Genomic DNA, 18390 nt, shown 5'->3' on the forward strand with positions numbered 1-18390 from the left:
CGAACTATTTTAATTGAAATTAATTCAAACGTATCACATTACCTGCGCAGTTACATCCCAACCGTCTTCCAGAGACAGGAGCACCGACGACCCCTGGACGTCCAAAAGATCCACAACCGCACCGGAGAGCTGAAACAACTGCCGCAGCTGCCACAACCAGCCCGACTCCTCCACGAGCCTGAAAGTAAATACGAGGGTACAAGTCGACAAACACGGAGGTCGCCGACGGCGGGTCCTTCGACGAGCGGTACCTGAGGAAGCCGGGCTCGTCGGCGGCGGGCGCGGCGGGCGGCGCGGGCGCGGAGGGCGCGGCGGCGCGCAGCAACTTCTTGAAGGCGTGCTTGGTGGCGCGCGCGTCGGGGTAGTCCAGCGGCACGGGCTCCACGCCCGCCTGCGCGCCGCCCGCGCCCTTCTCCGCCAGCACGTACAGCGCCGCACGCCGCGCCATGCCCTCGCCCGACACTGCGGGCGGTCACACTGACTTAGTACGCGAGACATCCACGACCGAATTGAACATGTGTAGATCGAGTGGAGGGGGAAGCTACCAGCGTCGAGGTCCACTGCGGAGAGTCTCGCGCGCGGCGTGTAGAGCTCGAGATGCGAGGGCTGGCGCCGGTCCTTGAGCGAGCCCCAGCGACCGAAGTGTCGCGTCGCCCCCGCCCCACCCGCACTCTTGCCGCCGCTGCCTCGACCCAGCACCCTACCGACGACCGTAAAACAATAAGTCAGTTAAAACGCACCCACCTATACACCAATAGTTAAAGCTTTCATTAACAAATTAAAAATGAAAGCCACTTCTGCTAAGCATAAAGGCTTAGTTCAAGATAATTTAATTATTTCCTTAGCAAAATGAGAAATATGCTTTATATTTCTTAGTTGCAAAAGTACAATGTCATATATTTTTTGTTATTAAATTGATCAAGAATTTTGCAGCAGTAGAACTGACCCCAGAGTCCCGGCTGCCTTGCTGAGCAGCGGCGTGTGGTTGTGTTGTTGTTCCTCACAGCACAATAGTAGGGAGTCCAGGCTCAGACTAGAATCGTCCAATTCACCGCGAGACGCTGGTGTCAAGGATACTAATGTCGCTAAGTATCTTTCCTGAAATAAACATTACGTTAATACTTAATATACATTTGCACTATAAAGCAACTAATCGGTTTACGACAACTTTTAGACAACCACAACTAATATTGGGTTAAACCCTTCCAAGGAAATATGACGGGAAATGTTGTCATAACAAAAATGTCGGCTACATGCTCACTTGTTCTATACTAGAGGTAGTTTCAGTTCCACTCTGTGTCGTTGCAGGGTTTTGATGACTGGAAGACTTCAGCATCCCCATCACGCCTTTATGGTGAGATGCAGCTGATCTAGATCACACATATACATGTATTGAATTAAAAGTGTATTAACACATTGATATAATACCTTCACGAATTGAATTAAAATGTTCTTTTTGGGAGGACACCGACGGCAGCTATTTCGTCCGAAATAACCGGGCACAAAATGATTTAATACAACAAGAGATTGTGTATATATTCCTTTACGGCTACGCAGTCTCATGCAAAATGAAGTTCGATAGCTTCACAATGCGGGCCGCCGTACCTCGCCAGCAGCGCCTTGGTGCGCGGGTGTCGCCACGTGAGCACCGGCACGCGACCCTGGCGGTAGCAGCGCGACGCGCGCCGCAGGGACTCGTCCGACACGCTCTCGGGCACCGCCACCACCGCCGGGTAGCTGCCGACGATAACACTCATTCAAGCACAGTCAATAGGAAGATTTATTCAATTAATTGAAAGTGAATTTATTCAAAGCTTCAAATTTGAATGGGGCCGAGAGACACGGAATGTGAAAACAAAAAAGGATTATTAAAATGCATCGGTCACATCGAAGAAGTCTGAAGAATTCAGCAAATAAACTTTTTATACTAGACAATGAAGACATAGTAGATACGTCATAATGAAGACGAGCAGACTTTAGGAAGTCGTGCCCTGAGAACGAGGGCGCGCGACCGACCTCCTGCAGAGCGTGTAGAGCGCGTTGGCGTGCGACAGGCGGAAGGGCGCCGCGGCGAGCCCCAGGCGCGCCCAGTCGCGCGCGTACACGCGCTCGCGCACGCGCTCCAGCGAGCGCGCGTGCGCGCACTCCGCGCCCTCCGCCGCGCCGCCGCCCAGCTCCAGCTCCTCCACTGCGCAGCACGAGTACTCGTATACATAATCGAACCTTAGAGTTACATATTCTGCTATATTACGCACTACGGGCAGCTCTTGATCAGTATATATTTGTATGTAGTACGAAAATATTTCACTTTACTACTTTGTCCACTGTAATTATTCTTCGAAAGTTTCGATAGGAGCTTCGCTAACATTAAAGATACGATTTTTTTTCCGAATCCTTGATCAATATCATTTTTCAAGATGATATTCAATATGATCGTAATAATTGCGCAGTTGGAATAGTCTATAGTAAATTTTGATATCGACTATTTTGGACTTACATGACAACGTATCAGCCGAAAGCGAAGACATCAAAGGGGGCGAGGTGAGTGACCGCGCGTCTGAAGAAGGAAGGACATACTTCTGTCTCTTCGAGGGTTTCGGTTTTAAGCCTGCACGTCGAGCCGTCTTCAACAGGGTCTTTTTGGCAAAGCCTCTATGAAACAAAGACGTAAACGACTGTTTTTAGTAATTACATTTAAATACCATTTTCGGATTTAAAATGAAACGGAATCAAAACGTGAAAGCGCTAATAGGAATGTTAAGAGGTCGAGTGGTACCCACTTGAGCGTGTGGTGTTTGGGCTGCGCGAGGTCCGCCGGCGGGGGAGCTCGCGGGGCCAGCGCGAAGTGCATTAGCGGGTGAGACGGGTGACGCAGGCGAGCTACGGCCTTGCGGAACGCCTCCGCCTGCTCGCTACTCACCTCCTCGTCAAGCGCGACCTGATATTATAATAGATAATATATTTTAAGCAATAAAATGAATTTTCGATATTGTAAATGAGGACCGACTCGTGTCATGGGAGTGATCATGACAAGAACTCACCTTGATAAGCTGGAAAGTGGCGGCACGCAGCTGCAGCCCGTCGTGCAGCGCGTGTTCCAGCTGCGCGTGCGCGGCCCGGACACCTTTCTCCCGCGTCAACGCACTCAGCGGGAAGGAGCGCACCACCGTCGCTTCGCATGCTGAGGGAAACGTTATTTAGTGTCAAAGGTAAGAAATCCCAATCGGAGAGAGCGACGCCGGCAGCGCTACTCACCGTAGGGGTCGAGCGGCACGCCCTTGAACAGCAGGCGGTAGTTGGTGAGGAACAGCGCGCCCTCGGCGGGCAGCAGCTGCGGCAGCGCGCAGCCGCGCCCGTCGGCCAGCAGCAGCGCGCGCAGCGCCGCGCCCGCGCCCGCCTCGCCCGCCACCAGCGCGGGCCACGCGATGCGGGGCTGCCCGAGTGCATACGGAGGTTGAATATGGGAAAGAGACGGATGAGGATACTACAATGAATGTCAGAAAAATCGATTTCCCTCACCTTCTGCACGGGCGGCAGTCGGCGGCTCTCCCGCGCGACTGCGTCGAGCGCCTCCAGGTGCATGTGCACGACGCCCGGTACCATCTGGTGCAGGCAGCGAACGTGGTCTGCCGTCACGCCGCCCTCCGTGCACACCTGCACGCGCACGCACATTGAGAAGGCGTTGAAATTTATTCTATTTGATTATTGATGGGTTTTGATTTTCTTAATAACATGTTTAATGAGTCAAAGGGCAAACATTTATATTTTATCCAAAGGTAATAAACAAAAAAATAAATATGAAAATCTATTTCACAGATTGGAGTACCTTGTCGACAAATCTGGAGACCATCTTTATCACATTGTTGCCGGCTTCTCCCGGATCTGCCTCTTCGAAACCTGATTCTGCATCCGCGCTATCTGACTCCGCAACACTTAAATATTTATTAATAACTAAATTTAGTCATTGAATGAAGATAGAAGACAGACGGGGAAATGTACCTCTTCTTGTTAATTGGAAATATAAAGAACTTCTCATACGTCTGTTATTACTCACTATTTAAATCAGAATATGGCAATACAAAGTTTGCCGGTAAATTAACCCACCCAGACGGTCCTGTAATAACCCTCCCACGGAAGCCGATTGTCGGTGGATATAATATTTATCCAGACAGACCTATAAGAGGGTACCGGTGCGTGTGTCACACGTAGGTAGGCACGAGTACCTGTTGGTGATGCTGTTGCTGGCGCGGTCGGCGTCGTCTCCGCGCACGTCGGCCCGCCGGCCGGCGCCCTCCAGCGGCAGCAGCAGGTACACCATGCGGTTGGCGTAGTGGATGGCCTGGCTGTACAGCGTCGACTCCTCGCTCGCTATCAGCTCGCGTTGCTTCTCTGTGCGTCGGTAGAAACATCTTTATAATCACATATACACATACTTATTTAAACATAATTATTGCGTTAATTTAGGATCCCTTTCTTACAAAAAATGACAGCAATCAAATACATTCTTTAATCCTATAAGCAATTCTGGGTTGTGGATATTTGAATTGAAACACTACGAACGAGTTCTTTATGTTACCTGGCGGTAAGCTGGGCCAGAGCCGCATCTGTTCTGCCGCGATTTCCAACGCGCTCGGTTCTTGAGCTTTTAGTAACGATATATACTCGTCGTCTTCCCTAAAATAAAGCATACATTTTTTTAAATTCGTTACATTAAACTATACATAACTGTCAAACAAAATATTTAATCATCTCCTAAAATAGGATACTCGTTAATATTATGACTGTTAGCTTAATGAGACCTGGGACTAGGCATGCGGTGGTGGTGCGTGGGACTGGGCAGATACAGCGCCTTGATGTCGCGCTGTACTTCTTGATAAAAGGCCGCCTCCCAGAACTGCTGACTCGTCCACACCTGGTGCTCCTGGTCATAAAATCAAAGAACGTTTTCATCTGAGTAACAATTGTGAATTTTACAGCATATAGTCAGTTTTAATGTACAACCTTATAATGAACAGTGTAAAAGTTGAATTGGACCTCTAGAACTCGTCTACGAAAGGAAACGATGTCGGTACGTACCTGTATGCACATGTACGCGTACTGGATGACGCCGGTGCACAGCTTGCGGCAGTAGGCGGTGGCGAGCGGCAGCACGGCGGCGGCGACGGAGTGCTCGTCCAGCGCGCTCGCGGACTGCAGCGCGCAGTTCATGAGCCTACACGAATGTGCATGCGTAAGCTAATGTTACTACCTCATTTAAAGCTCATGACGTCTCTGCTCCTAACATAAGTAATTTACTACGCTACGCTTATTCAGAATCAAGCATTAGTATTTTTTTTGTGATAGTCGGCTGTGATATCCGGTTGTTAGCAATTGTAATATCAAAGTTCTCAAGGTTACTTCAAAATCCAAATTATTCCATACATGGAATACATACATAAAGTTACATATTTGTATTTTCATTTTTATTTATGATGACCGGAAACAGGGTTGAGGAATACAAGGTCGAATCCATCACAAACAATAACGGTATAGATATGCAGACACGCGAAAGATTTACCGACTATGACCATAAAAAAAAAATTATTTATTTTCTCGTCCCGTCGAACATATACGTAGGATATGATTAATATAAGTTTATTTATAAAATATATAAGTTATATATAAAGTGTATGTATGTAATTATATAAAACTTATGTTTAATCTATTCTATAATAGTTTGATAAATAAAAAAGTCCTGCGAGTTTTCTCGGTAGAATCTACGAACTAGACTAAGCTTGTTAGGGCCTAATGGATCAAAGTTTAATTTAATTTAGGTCATTTTTATTTAGGTTGTCTATATTCAAATTGAAAGCAGAACAAAAAATAAATTCAATATCAAATAAAACTGAAGCTGTTTTATATTTTAAAAACATCAAAACATTAAATGTCAATTGAATATATTCACTTAACAATACCATATCTGTCAATCATGACATGAATAGTTGATAGAATCAATGTGAAATTAAATACCTCTGGGCACGTAACTATACATAATTACGGGGTATTTATATATAATGCACGCAGAGCTTTAGTCATTTGTATCCTAACTGTATGTCGATATGTTGAAATTAATATCATTAACCACTTTAACGTGTTACGTGGCTCAGATCAGCGCGAACGATATGCTGGTAAGATATTTTAAAACATTTAAAAACTAAGCTCCATTTAAAGAATATAAAATTAATTGTTCATTTTAAACTTTTTAGATCTCTCATCATCAAAATTAAACTTTATAAAAAGGCATAACCCATGTGTATAAAATATTATACACTAGCCCCCCACCATTATTTATATATTTAAATATAGTATGTTACAGATATGTTGTGTTTTTTTCTATGAGATAATAGTATTATACAACAAACTTCAATAGCAAAGAGGCTTTTAGGCGATATTCTCTAAATAATAATAAATATACTACCAGGGTCCGGGAATATGGTCGCTGATAAGCATAGGCAAATGTCCCATGAAAATAAAAGATGAAGTATTGATTGTTGACATGGACAAACATAAGGTGAACCGCACGCACGACGGTATCTCCGCCGACGTCGTTGCGACTGATACAATTGATGATAAATACGCGGTAACAAGAAATATTTATATTTCACATCCTTTTATTAGTTTTTTGTTATTTTATTCAAAAATAAAAATAAATTTTCAATTAAATCAAAATTAAATTTAAAGAATTAAAATGAAAAATTTAAATGTTTCACCATTTATTTAAGTCTGCAATTTTAATCTTATTATATTTTTTTGAGAAATTACTACTTAAAATGTTTTGAAGTTGGCAACACTTTTTCTGTGACTGTATAAGTAGCGAATTTCCAAATTATCTTTCGCTTATAAAACTGTTTTTCAGGCTTTAATAGAAATTTGTAAGTACGTGGATGGAGGATGCAAGCCTTATCAGATACTTTCTGACAACAGTGCCGTGAACATGTTAAACAAATACGCCAAAGAAAATGTGTTCAATGCGCTCACATTAGCCAAACTTGATCCGCCGGAATTCCCGGTCGACAAGGTAAAGAATTTTTTTTTCAAATCAGGGTCATTGACTTTACATATACTACTTTACGTATTAATAATATGAAAGTAACTCCGTCTGTCTGTTGGTCTGACAATTGAGGCATTAAAAATACGTCATACGTCCTAAGTTGTACTATCATAGTAAATATGTAGTAGTAGTCTATCACATTTGCAATTTTCAGGGAGAATATCACGTGGACGACTACGTGACGGACTACTGCAAGCTGCCCCGCGAGGCCATCTACGGCGAGTTCGAGGCCCTATCCTACCTGATACTCAACAACGAGAAGGTCGCCTGCATCAAATGCGTCCTAGCATTCGACAAATTCGAGGACGAGAACTACTGCGACGAATGAAATCGACACAAAATGTACAAGCTGTCGTGGTAGCAATAAAGATAAGCCAGCCCGCTCGAGAGTTTGATTGGTACCGACCGCACGACGAGCTCGAACTGGTGGTGCTGCAGCAGGTGCTTGTTGGTGGGCAGGCGCGCGGCCAGGTCGCGCACGAGCGCCGCGCGCGCGCCCGGCGCCCGCAGCGCGCGCACCACGCCCGGGAACGACTTGCGCGCGTCCGCGTAGCGGCACTCGAACGTCGCCGCCACGCACGCGCGCAGCACCTGCGCACGCCGCGGGTCAGCGTCGCACGCCGCGCCGCCGCGCCGCCCGCACTCCCGAGGGGTGCGGGCGGCGCGGTCTCGCGATTGAAACTTACACAATTTAAAATTCGAACGAGCACCGCTCACTTTCCATAGTCGTATTATTCGAATTCATTTCGTGCTCGACGGTGAAATAAAATATCGTGAGGAAACGTGTACGTTTCGGGTGAAATTATATTTGATGTATACCACCAAGGGAGGACCCCGCACGCGGCAGTTGGCCCTTCCCGGGTTTTTACTATAACACGAACGATCATTCTCACCTCGAGCCGTCGGGCCGAGTTGGTGAGTAGGAGCTGCGTGTGTTCGACGGCGCCGGTGGGGGAGGCGCCCGGCGGGATGATCCTCGGGGCCGGCAGCCGGATCGCTGATAATCTACAACAGATACATAAATTGAATAAGACGAATGATAGGCAACATACTATAAACCAATTTAAATAGTTATTTTTTATTAATGTACAAAGATACTCAATTAGTTTATAAAATATAAAATTTCCTATTTACTTGGGATTGTTAGCGTTTCTGGCGGTGACTTCTTCTATAACGGCATGTACTCTTTCCGCATCTAATGGTGGTAGAGGTGGTTGGTGTATCCGAGCCGAAGCGCCTTCGGGTGGCCGCAGCACGCGCTGCGAGTACGTCTGTGTTGACACGCCCTAAAAAAATATAATTAATATTTTTACTAACAATGTTTGTTAATTCCGATTTATTTTACAAATCATAGTTACCAATGCAACTCTTGCCATTTCTATAACTTACTTAGTTATCAATACTTAATATAACATCAGTACACAACTCACCTGCGGGTTGGGATTTTCATTCAGATGTAACTGCATCGCCAAGTCCTGTATATGCTGTAACTCTAGCTCCGGATTCAATGATTCTAATCTAAGTTGTTCAGGTAGATTTCTGAAATAAAATTATTTTTGAAATTTAACATGAACGTGTTAAATGAAAAAAGTTAATAATTGAAACAACAATAATACATACTGCACTAATTCATCCCATATATCCGTCGGTCTCCACGGAGGTCCTCGTTCAGCAACGAGACCGTTAAAGAACATCGAGTCCAATAATCTGACTGCAAACGGACATTGTGACAGACCTCTGGCTCCGAGGAAGCCGGCCTTGTGGAATGTTAATACTGGTGATGGATGGATCCTTATGATTGTAAGGCAGTGTCTGAAAAATGATATTGTAAACAATTTACATTACATTACAACCATAAAAATATGATTAGCCGTACCTAAGAGTAATATAACAAAACACGCTTTTAGCAAATATTAGCGTACAACTTTTAGCAATATGTTAGCGTATAAACAAATTCATAAATATAACTAAAGTAATATATAACTTTTTCATATAATAAAGACTACATTCCTTTATATTAAATAGCTTGTAACTTACCTGTAACCCTGTAATAGTTTAGCCAACGTCCTCATAAACACCGCTCTGATCTCCTTATCCAACATATGTGGTGGAGACGAGGACGGAGGTGGTGGAGCGAACGCGGAGTCAGCAGATTTCAACTCCGGCTGCAAGACCAGAGCTAAAGCATCTTGGAGAGAGGATAGGAGCTTCCCTTCCGGTCGTGGTATGTTTACTCCTGCCGGGATGTGAAGTGATCCTACGTCGAGATCCGCTACTATAACATCCAACTGTAATCGAACAAGAGTTACGGATAGAACTCTAACTAAAGATTATAATTAATCAAATAAACGGTAACTTGAAATAAAACAAAAGACTGACGCAGTTTGATCTGACCGAGTATGTCATGACATATGTGAAAAAACTTATGTATAATTTTATGTTTAATATAAGTATCTGTTTATATTTGGTCACCGGCACCCACAGACAGTGATTCTTCTTTAGGTATAGAAAACTTTATTTAGACTATTAATGTACCTGCGACTATGGAATATTAGATTTTACGTTCTTCGTGTCTGTAACTATACTGGCTCAGTTACCCTCCAAACCGAATCGCAACATCGTATTTTGATACTTGGGAGCTAAATTATTTAAAATAGGCTAAGCACTCACCAATTCTGAGACCTCCTCCTTCAAACTCGAATGCACGCCTATAAGGAAGGGCGTGGGTGTAGCGAGCACCTCCGCCAAGCCGGCCGGCAACAGCGGTATGTAGACGTGGGCATAGCGAAAGGGGAACATGAGCGCGGCCAGAGCCCGGCACGCAGCCGACAGCCGCGCGCCCGCTAGCGACACCAGCAGCACTTTGTGTTCGCTCATCACCGCACACCATAGCGTTACTGAATTGTGGATACCTGGAAGTTGAACATTCGAAATGATGATCAAGATTTATTTTTCTTTAAAACATTTATGCTACGAGTGGTTTATTGCTTTTATTTCATTTTTTCATAAACAGACTGAAAGATTAAAGTTTCTTAGAACATTGTAATCCATTAATTTGCTGTAATACAAGTTCAACGTTGTATCAAAGCTAACGTTTTCTTGGCCATATAAATGATCCACATTATTTATGAGTAACAATATTGATCCTTTAAAAGGGTGAAATAAATCCAGTAAGAAATTAATTTTTAATGTCTTCCAAAATCTTTATACTCTAAGAGATAATGAAAATCAATTTGACTCACCTAATAATCTCAATAACATATACACAGCATTGTGTGTGACGGGCATAGGCGGTGCAGCCGGTGGTTGCAGTGCCTGACGATCTCCTGCACCTATACTGAAGCGAACCTGAGGTCCACCTGCCGGTGGCACCAGCACGCAACCCAGCAAGTTACCAACCAACGTCTCTAAGGGTACGCCCAAGTTCTCAACCCACACCGTGTAGATTATGCCGAGGCAATTCTGTAATATATTAAACGTTTAATTCGAATTACATGGGCAATTAAAACGAAGCATTCAACATCTGTATGGAGTCATTCTTATATATGATTAAATTAAGAAGTTACATATTAAGTTGAATTACATCTACAAGATACTGTATCGCTCTGACTGACTTAATGTTAAAACAAGAAATATTTACATTGAATCATACATCTCAATTACTTTTTATTATTTATTTTAAGAGAGATAAATAAATTGCCAATACGGCCACCATACTGATGGTAAGTGGTCAACACCACCCAAGAAAATCGATACTATGAGAAATATTATCCATCTCTTACATCGTCAATGCGACAGAAACCATGGCAAATAACTGGTCAGTCAATTCAAAGCATTTTAATATGTTTAAATCTTCGAAGTAACTAACGAAACTTAGAATATTCTAGAAATTACCCGGAATGTATCGATGTAGTCTTGCCGTGACACTATGACCAGGCATTTGGGTGCGTACATAATGCTGTGGTGGGTGATATTCGAGACATGCCGGCTCGAGTCTAGAGATTCTTCGTCCTGCAAACGAAAAAAAAATACTGTTTTACAAAATGTAAATTTATTGTACACCAGTAAACTTATAATTATAAAATAACTAACTAAACATAATTGCATTAAAATTTCATACAATGAGGTTATTGTAAATCATCAGACAAGCCTGGAGCCAAATTTTTGTTTAAACTCCTTTCATAACTACAATATTAATATTAAACAATAAGAAATATAATGTTTACAAAGACGGAGAGGATCTGAGATACTATTATTATTCCTGAGGATTTTTATCCTATATTTTTTCCTGAGGATATCTATAGCTAAAATGATGACGATGAATGAATAGATGCGTAGGTAATGTTCGAGCAAACAACAACAAATTTAAGCAGCTATTCTGAGAATTACTCATTGTAAAAAGTTTCCATATCCAATATTTATTACATTAAATAAAATATTCCGAAGAAAAATAGACTATCTTCTGTAATCATTAAAGAATGCGTGAAAATATATGTATATGTGGCTATCGTAAAACCGTACCAACGATATGAGCTACAGTAAGAAAAAAGGAAATAATTATGAATCTCGTAAAAAGTAAATAACCAACGGAAGTTGCAGCGACTTCGTCGGTCGACGGCAGACGACAGAAGCTACGGTTATAGCTTATGTTGAATATTTATTTTCGAACTATGATCTAAGGATCAAGAGACTGGACTTTTAAAAAAAGCTATTTTTTTTTTATTGTACACAGCAAGAAGGTAATATAATTTTAAAAAACCTGACACCTTAACTTTGTAAAGCATTATTTTATTGTAAACTAATATTAGCCCACGGCTTTGCTCGCGTTTTATAAGTTGGTTGTCAGGTACTATTCAGACAATATATTAATAAATTATAGCCTATGTATGTGTTATTCTCATGTATAAGCTATATTGTTGTAAAGTTTCATTAAACTCCATTCAGCAGTTTTTACATGAAAGAGTAACAACCATCCATACATACAAACTTTCGCCTTTATAAAATTAGTAAGGGCAGATACATGATATGCTGCCATATATCTTACTTTCCAATTATGAAAGGACGTTTAAATTCACTAATAAATTATCGAGCCTCGCATTTCTGTTATATTGCAATATATACGTATAGATTTAAAAAAAGTATACTATATTTTATACGTATTAAGTATAAGAAGTTCATAAACGAGTAAAAGCTCATGTACCAAAGTATGTCGACTTATTTACGAGCCGAACCAAGAGGAATGAGTGCTTCGTGTAAAAAAATGAAGGCAAAAAATTGAAATTGATTTCTTTGTCGCATACGACGAGAAAATAAATTTTATAGCCGATGCTTAACGTAAACGTATCTCAGACTCACTCATTATAATACATATGTATGAAATGTATGTATGTTACATTACTTGGTAACGGTTTCATAGTTTACAATATGGTACACATCTGTTCGCGTATTCACGAGCTGGCATATGTAAAATACGCACATATATTAGAACGGTGACGTCACTCGTCTTGCGGTCGGCAACTCATTGTTTTTACAGAATAACGGGCTAGGCACGGAGCACAGGTCTAATAAACAAATACGATAGACGATTCAATTTGCTACTCTTTAAATTGAATTTAATAAATTCTTTCATACGCTCTTACATGGTTAAGCCGTATAGATAATTGTTCGGCATCTCTCTAACTACACGATTATATTAAAAAGGTATTAATATAAAGGAGTTTATGTTATATATTTACTATTAGCTTCCCCGTCCCGGCTTCGCGTATGAATAACGGACTACAAAAAAGGTTCATATTCAAGGAAACAATGACATTGATGATGACATCAATGATGTTCAGACATACAATGAAAAATTCAAGATTTTTTTTTCGTCGAGACCATCCTTTCCTTCGGGAAGGAAATGTATTTACAGGGGACCGGGACGGGTATGTACGGTGCACACAGCACCACTCACCAAATGTTCACCACTCAGAGCAAAAGTTAAGGAAAGTTGGAAGAGAAGACATACAAATATTCTTTTCATTATATAAATATTATTGTTGATATAAAGATGAACACAGGTTCAGTGTTACCTCTGTTATGTGTACGTATACCCAATGGTACCATTGTTTGCTCAATGCCAACTTGTCCCATGTGATTCGTCCCTGGCGTATGGCCGGATTTGTAACGTTTATCGAATACCTACTAATAAATCAGTTTTAGATGGTGCGTTGTACAAGCCCGTATGGGTAGCATCACATATTCTACCACCAAAAAGCAACACTCAGTATTGTTGTGTTCCGGTTTGAAGTGTAAGTAAGCCAGTGTAACTACAGGCACAAGTAACATATTAGTTTCCAAGGTTGGTGGCGTATTGGTCATTTGAGGGATGATTAATATATCTCAAAGTATCAGTTACTATGGGCAGTGGTGACTACGTCCCATCAGGCATCTCATTTGCCTACATGCCATAAATATAATAATATATTGAACCAATATATTTATTTAAAAACATATATTTTTAAAAGTATGTCATAATATAGTCCTATAGTCTTACTATACGAATACGAAAAGATCTCGAGAAGAATTTCAAGTTTCGAACGCTTAGCGGATCACCTTGATGGTCGAAATTTTTATATAATATTTAAATTTAAATATTGCGTTTAGAAATTATAATAAATTTAATTAAATAAACGATACAACCGGTGGCTGGGATTTGCACAAGATCATCCACTAACTAGTTACTATATTAGCAAACAGCAATATTTCGTGTAACTGTGGTTAAGGTTAACCGGTTTGAATGGTGAGTGAGGTGTTTTCGGCACCAGAGGACATTCAATCTTCGCATGCCGTGCTTGACTGCGCAGCTAATGTTTTATAGTAACCATAAAATGCTCCATTTTTAATATTGCCAATTAATATATTTAAATACTTTTCTAAGAAAACATTGATTAATAAAACATATTCAACACAACATTATATTGATTATAAAAAGCTTGGAATTAGTGTTTGTTGATTTTTGGGCAATATATACATATGTAAAAAAAAATGATTAAAATTGTACTGTGTTAAATGTTCATACAATTCTGTATAATGACGAATGTTCTTGTAAAAGCATACTTTAATAATGTAAGTATATTTTTAACGCTCATATTTTTATAATAAATAATATATTTATTGATATTAGAAACTGTAAATTTATTAGTTATCAACGCCCACTAAAACATAAGAAATAATTTCATCGACCAGGCTCTGTATATACGGTATTTGATTCACAAAATTGACAGATACCGTGTTGAAAGGTTAAAGGAGTGAGCTAGAGCAAGTCTCCCACGGGACCTACTTCTCAAAGATCCGAGAGCCAAGAGTTGTTAGCTGTTTCATGTTTATTCAGCGCGATGCCGGCTACGACGCGATGAATACTCGTATGAAATCTTTTCATAAGCTTTATGAATGAAAAACATAAAAACGATTCGAATCTCGTACAAAAAGTAATTTAATAAGTAAAATTATCCTCTTCGTTTATTCATTATGTGCAAAGTTTATGCTCAAAACCTCTTACAATATCAAGATGTTGGTGTTAGCTAATAAAAATAAACAACTTCATTTGTTTATAGAATATATTCATAGAAATATTTTTATAATAGATATAACCAACATTGAATCCACGGCCCAAATACGAGCAAGTTTTCCTAATATAGTTAATATGTGTTTATAATTTTATTTATTACGTAATCGGGTCACTAATTGTAAAATTCAGTTATACATCCATGCTCGCAGTGGAAACCAAATAGGCTAATGAAACCAGTATCATACCTCCCCCAAACTCCTTATCTAGTAACGAAATATTTAGAGAGGTTACGCTTTTTAGTCTCAAATTCCTTTTGAATGAAACCACTTATAGACAATTAATACCAATACATTTTTATTGTACTTTTAGCACCTTTGTTATAACTTGCAAGAAATTATTATTTTAAACACTGTAATTAATATCAATGTGACAAAATGTAATATTGTAAATATATATTATATATTACCTCGCACGAGATCGATGCGATGACTCATGCTTGCGGTTTTCATTTAAAAATTGCGAAAAGTTATTGTATTTATACAATTATAACTGTCAATATTCCTAGTAAATTTATTATTTATATTGTATCGAGATATGCTTCAATGCTTCTATAAGTTTATTGTTAAAAAGGCGAAGGTCTTTGATGAAACACCAACCAGAGTACAACTGCACTTGAGTTATTCACAATTAAAATATATATGTTACTGTAAAAGCTTGAACTGCGGTAAATCTTAAGATTTTCCAGTAAAAACTAAGATTTACCGATTATGAATGGTAAATGTCCATAAAACTTTGGGATTCGAACTTTTACCATCATTCACTTGGTAAATCTTAGGATTTACTGAGGTTAGGTTAGGTTGGAATGGTAAAAGTCCGAAAAAGTCGTCCATTTATATTAAATACTAATATTTATCTTAGGTTTTACTGGAAAATCTTAAGATTTACCTTAGTTCGAGCTTTTACAGTAACATATATATAAATTACACAAGCACTTTTGAATCATTATTTCTCATAATACCGATAATCTGATACACAAATTCATTATACTTCAATATATGAATGGTATATGAAAAACCAACGTTATCCGTCTCCATACTTTTTAACCATCAGCACAATATTGTATAATATGCAAATACGAAATAAATATATTGCATTCCACTATAGAGTGCAATAGTAAAATTATATGCATATTAGTTTTCATCTGCGGCTTCGCTCGCGTTTTAGAGGTTGGTTGTCAAGTATTATTCACACAATCTGTTCAAAAAATCTATATTTTTTCTATGTGTTATTCTGATGTATAAACTGTATTATTGCAAAGTTTTATTAAAATCCATTCGGTAGGTTTTCCGTGAAAGAGCCTTTGCAATATTAGTAAGGATAAGGATGAGAGATTCGGCAAACATTTAAGGGATAGTAAATTCTCATAACGCCAATATTTGAACCAAACTGTTTTATTTTATGTACCTATAAAATAAATGGTTTATTTAAATATAAAGATATCTGTTGTCAAATATGATAATAATTTATCACAATTTCATTTATTTATCTTCTCACTTAGATATGATAAAATTCTTATTTGTAATAAATTGTTATTATTTATAATAAAACATCAACTCCATTTAAGACTTTGGACCGACTGTACTGGGAACAAATAAAAAAAAAATTAAAGTTCACCCGCCCATTGTAGTCTTTAATCTATTAAATTTTATTATAACGTCTGCTTACGTATTAATCTTTAATGCAAGGGAATAGAATTCAAAATAGTACTTTAATTATTAATTTTAATGTAACACGAACTAGGTTCGTCGTAATAGCTTGTTACTTTCTTCAATACATCAATTGAGTTGATGAGATATAATTATATAACGCCAGTCCCCGCCCGCGGCTTCGGCTACGCGTGGAAAGTGGTCAGGTGTTTGGTACCCTGTTCTGTACTTCTGACAACGTCTGTATAACATTAATAATAATAAATCGAGTAGTTAAGATGTGAAAGCGTAACAAACAAACAAACGAATTTTTCCATTTATATTAAGTTAGCATTTATTTACGCCGAATGTGACATTAACTCCTACTCGTGTTCTACTCAACTATATTTCAGCGTTTATTGTTACCACGTTATCCCCCTCCCCCTACGTTAAATATACTTCAGTATACTTTACATGTACTTGCTCAATAAATGAGCTCTTAAACACAGAAATATATATATATATAAATCAAACGTACATTCTGTGATTAACGTGTTCGAACTCAACAACACACAATCTCTTTAGCTTTATATATACAAGAAAAACCGTCGACAGACGATGTCTGCCATAAATTATATTCTAAAGTCTTTTCCAATATATCAGCTGGTACGAGTCTTATGTAATATAATAAATATGGTTAAGTGATTTTTTTTTTAATTAGACAATGAAATTATACATAGATTACACATTGTTGTTAAGTGAGAACAAGTACAAAAAATAATTTAAAAAATTAGAATAATATACTAAATACTTGTGAATTTAAACATAAAATACATCAACAATTTCATCTCGTCTGAACTGAGCCTAAATCTGTCTAGACTGTTTATTCAATGAAGCGAATGTCTAGCTGAGTTTTAAGTTAATTAAAACGAGGCTCCCATTTGAATTTATTAATATGAAATATACGTCTGAGTTTTAAAATAGTGCTTGAACCGTCAAGGACTCTCAACGTTTTGTATCAAATTCACGCATTTTATTAACCGACTACGCCGAGATCAAAGAGGATAATGCATTTAATTTATTTATATGAAGTTGCAACGTTTGGTAAGTAAGCCGAATGTCTGACCGAGAAGCCGAATATACTTTGACAGTTATTGCATTCGTCATATCAGAATTCTAACTTGATTAATATACGCCCATATTAAAACCACATCATTATCATATTTGGCTGGTTTAGTTTTACAAGTCAAATAGTAACCAAACTAAAGGTTAAACAGTTAGTGTTTAATTTAACTTCATAATATACTGTTGTTCCAGGAAATTGCAAGTGTTCTGTACGAATTTTGTTTTAATATTTATTATCTAGACTAATATTGGATACAAAACAATAGGTCGAATTGTAGCTGAATATTTAAATCCAAGGCGAAGTTAAACAATGGGCTAGATACTTATTACTTAGGAACGCACACTGGCACATAGTTACACACACATGTGGTATGTACTCGCCGCTTACATACGTATAGTACTAAATACAAAGCCGAGCTAATCAGGCGTAACCCTTCTGCTGTGGGTTACCGGCTTTAAATATTTATACATACGAAGTTCGAAATGTGTTTCAATAAGTTAGTAGTAATCTGTTAACGGTTCATTAGCACTCGTGTAAACATCCTGTAAGAGCTACATACATTAAGTTGCAATTGAATAGTCCATTCCGCAATTACAAGCAATACGTGCATTTGTGATATACATTTAAATGATAAATATTCCGAAGAAATTATTACTTTAGGATTGCTACTATAGTAGAGTGCACGATCACTAATATTTATAAATAAATTAATATTGGATTGGTAAGATTATACTTTTAATCATAGTATTCAGTATTTTCCAAACAATGATTGATTTTATTTAAATCCAGGTGTTCGACAACACCAGTATTCTATTCCAATCGAAGAAGCAATGAAGATAAACAAACCTTAGATTTACGTATTCCATGCAATTTGCTATAGCTATAGTGTGTATTACTAACAGTTCTTAATTAATATATTTTTTAACACAATACTATACCA

General features: G+C 38.9%; 2 protein-coding genes across 3 annotated transcripts in view; one reads left to right on the top strand and one right to left on the bottom strand.

Annotated features, from left to right (window-relative positions):
• LOC113398145 (myotubularin-related protein 13) overlaps positions 1-18390 on the bottom strand; it is a 58579-nt gene that overhangs the window by 8019 nt on the left and 32170 nt on the right. For both annotated transcript variants that reach the window (XM_064218510.1, XM_064218511.1), the window contains 26 exons: positions 10985-11101; positions 10333-10552; positions 9761-10002; positions 9128-9378; positions 8711-8902; positions 8521-8629; positions 8225-8376; positions 7984-8095; positions 7497-7681; positions 5077-5212; positions 4800-4921; positions 4577-4674; positions 4224-4389; positions 3827-3932; positions 3520-3654; positions 3256-3433; positions 3042-3181; positions 2781-2938; positions 2498-2652; positions 2017-2188; positions 1606-1737; positions 1262-1370; positions 947-1098; positions 546-700; positions 252-462; positions 43-178 (listed from right to left, as the gene is read on the bottom strand). In XM_064218510.1, coding sequence (XP_064074580.1) covers positions 43-178; positions 252-462; positions 546-700; positions 947-1098; positions 1262-1370; positions 1606-1737; positions 2017-2188; positions 2498-2652; positions 2781-2938; positions 3042-3181; positions 3256-3433; positions 3520-3654; positions 3827-3932; positions 4224-4389; positions 4577-4674; positions 4800-4921; positions 5077-5212; positions 7497-7681; positions 7984-8095; positions 8225-8376; positions 8521-8629; positions 8711-8902; positions 9128-9378; positions 9761-10002; positions 10333-10552; positions 10985-11101 — 4041 coding nt within the window. The remainder of the gene's footprint in view (positions 1-42; positions 179-251; positions 463-545; positions 701-946; positions 1099-1261; positions 1371-1605; positions 1738-2016; positions 2189-2497; positions 2653-2780; positions 2939-3041; positions 3182-3255; positions 3434-3519; positions 3655-3826; positions 3933-4223; positions 4390-4576; positions 4675-4799; positions 4922-5076; positions 5213-7496; positions 7682-7983; positions 8096-8224; positions 8377-8520; positions 8630-8710; positions 8903-9127; positions 9379-9760; positions 10003-10332; positions 10553-10984; positions 11102-18390) is intronic.
• On the top strand, positions 6047-7470 carry LOC113398135 (uncharacterized). Its single transcript, XM_026636734.2, has 4 exons — positions 6047-6167; positions 6461-6619; positions 6896-7057; positions 7245-7470. Exons 1-4 carry the CDS (start codon positions 6099-6101, stop codon positions 7416-7418), a joined length of 564 nt encoding a protein of 187 aa, XP_026492519.1. The 5' UTR covers positions 6047-6098; the 3' UTR covers positions 7419-7470.

Source organism: Vanessa tameamea, chromosome 22 (genome assembly GCF_037043105.1).
Source record: "Vanessa tameamea isolate UH-Manoa-2023 chromosome 22, ilVanTame1 primary haplotype, whole genome shotgun sequence".
In the NCBI taxonomy this organism is placed as follows: domain Eukaryota; kingdom Metazoa; phylum Arthropoda; class Insecta; order Lepidoptera; family Nymphalidae; genus Vanessa; species Vanessa tameamea.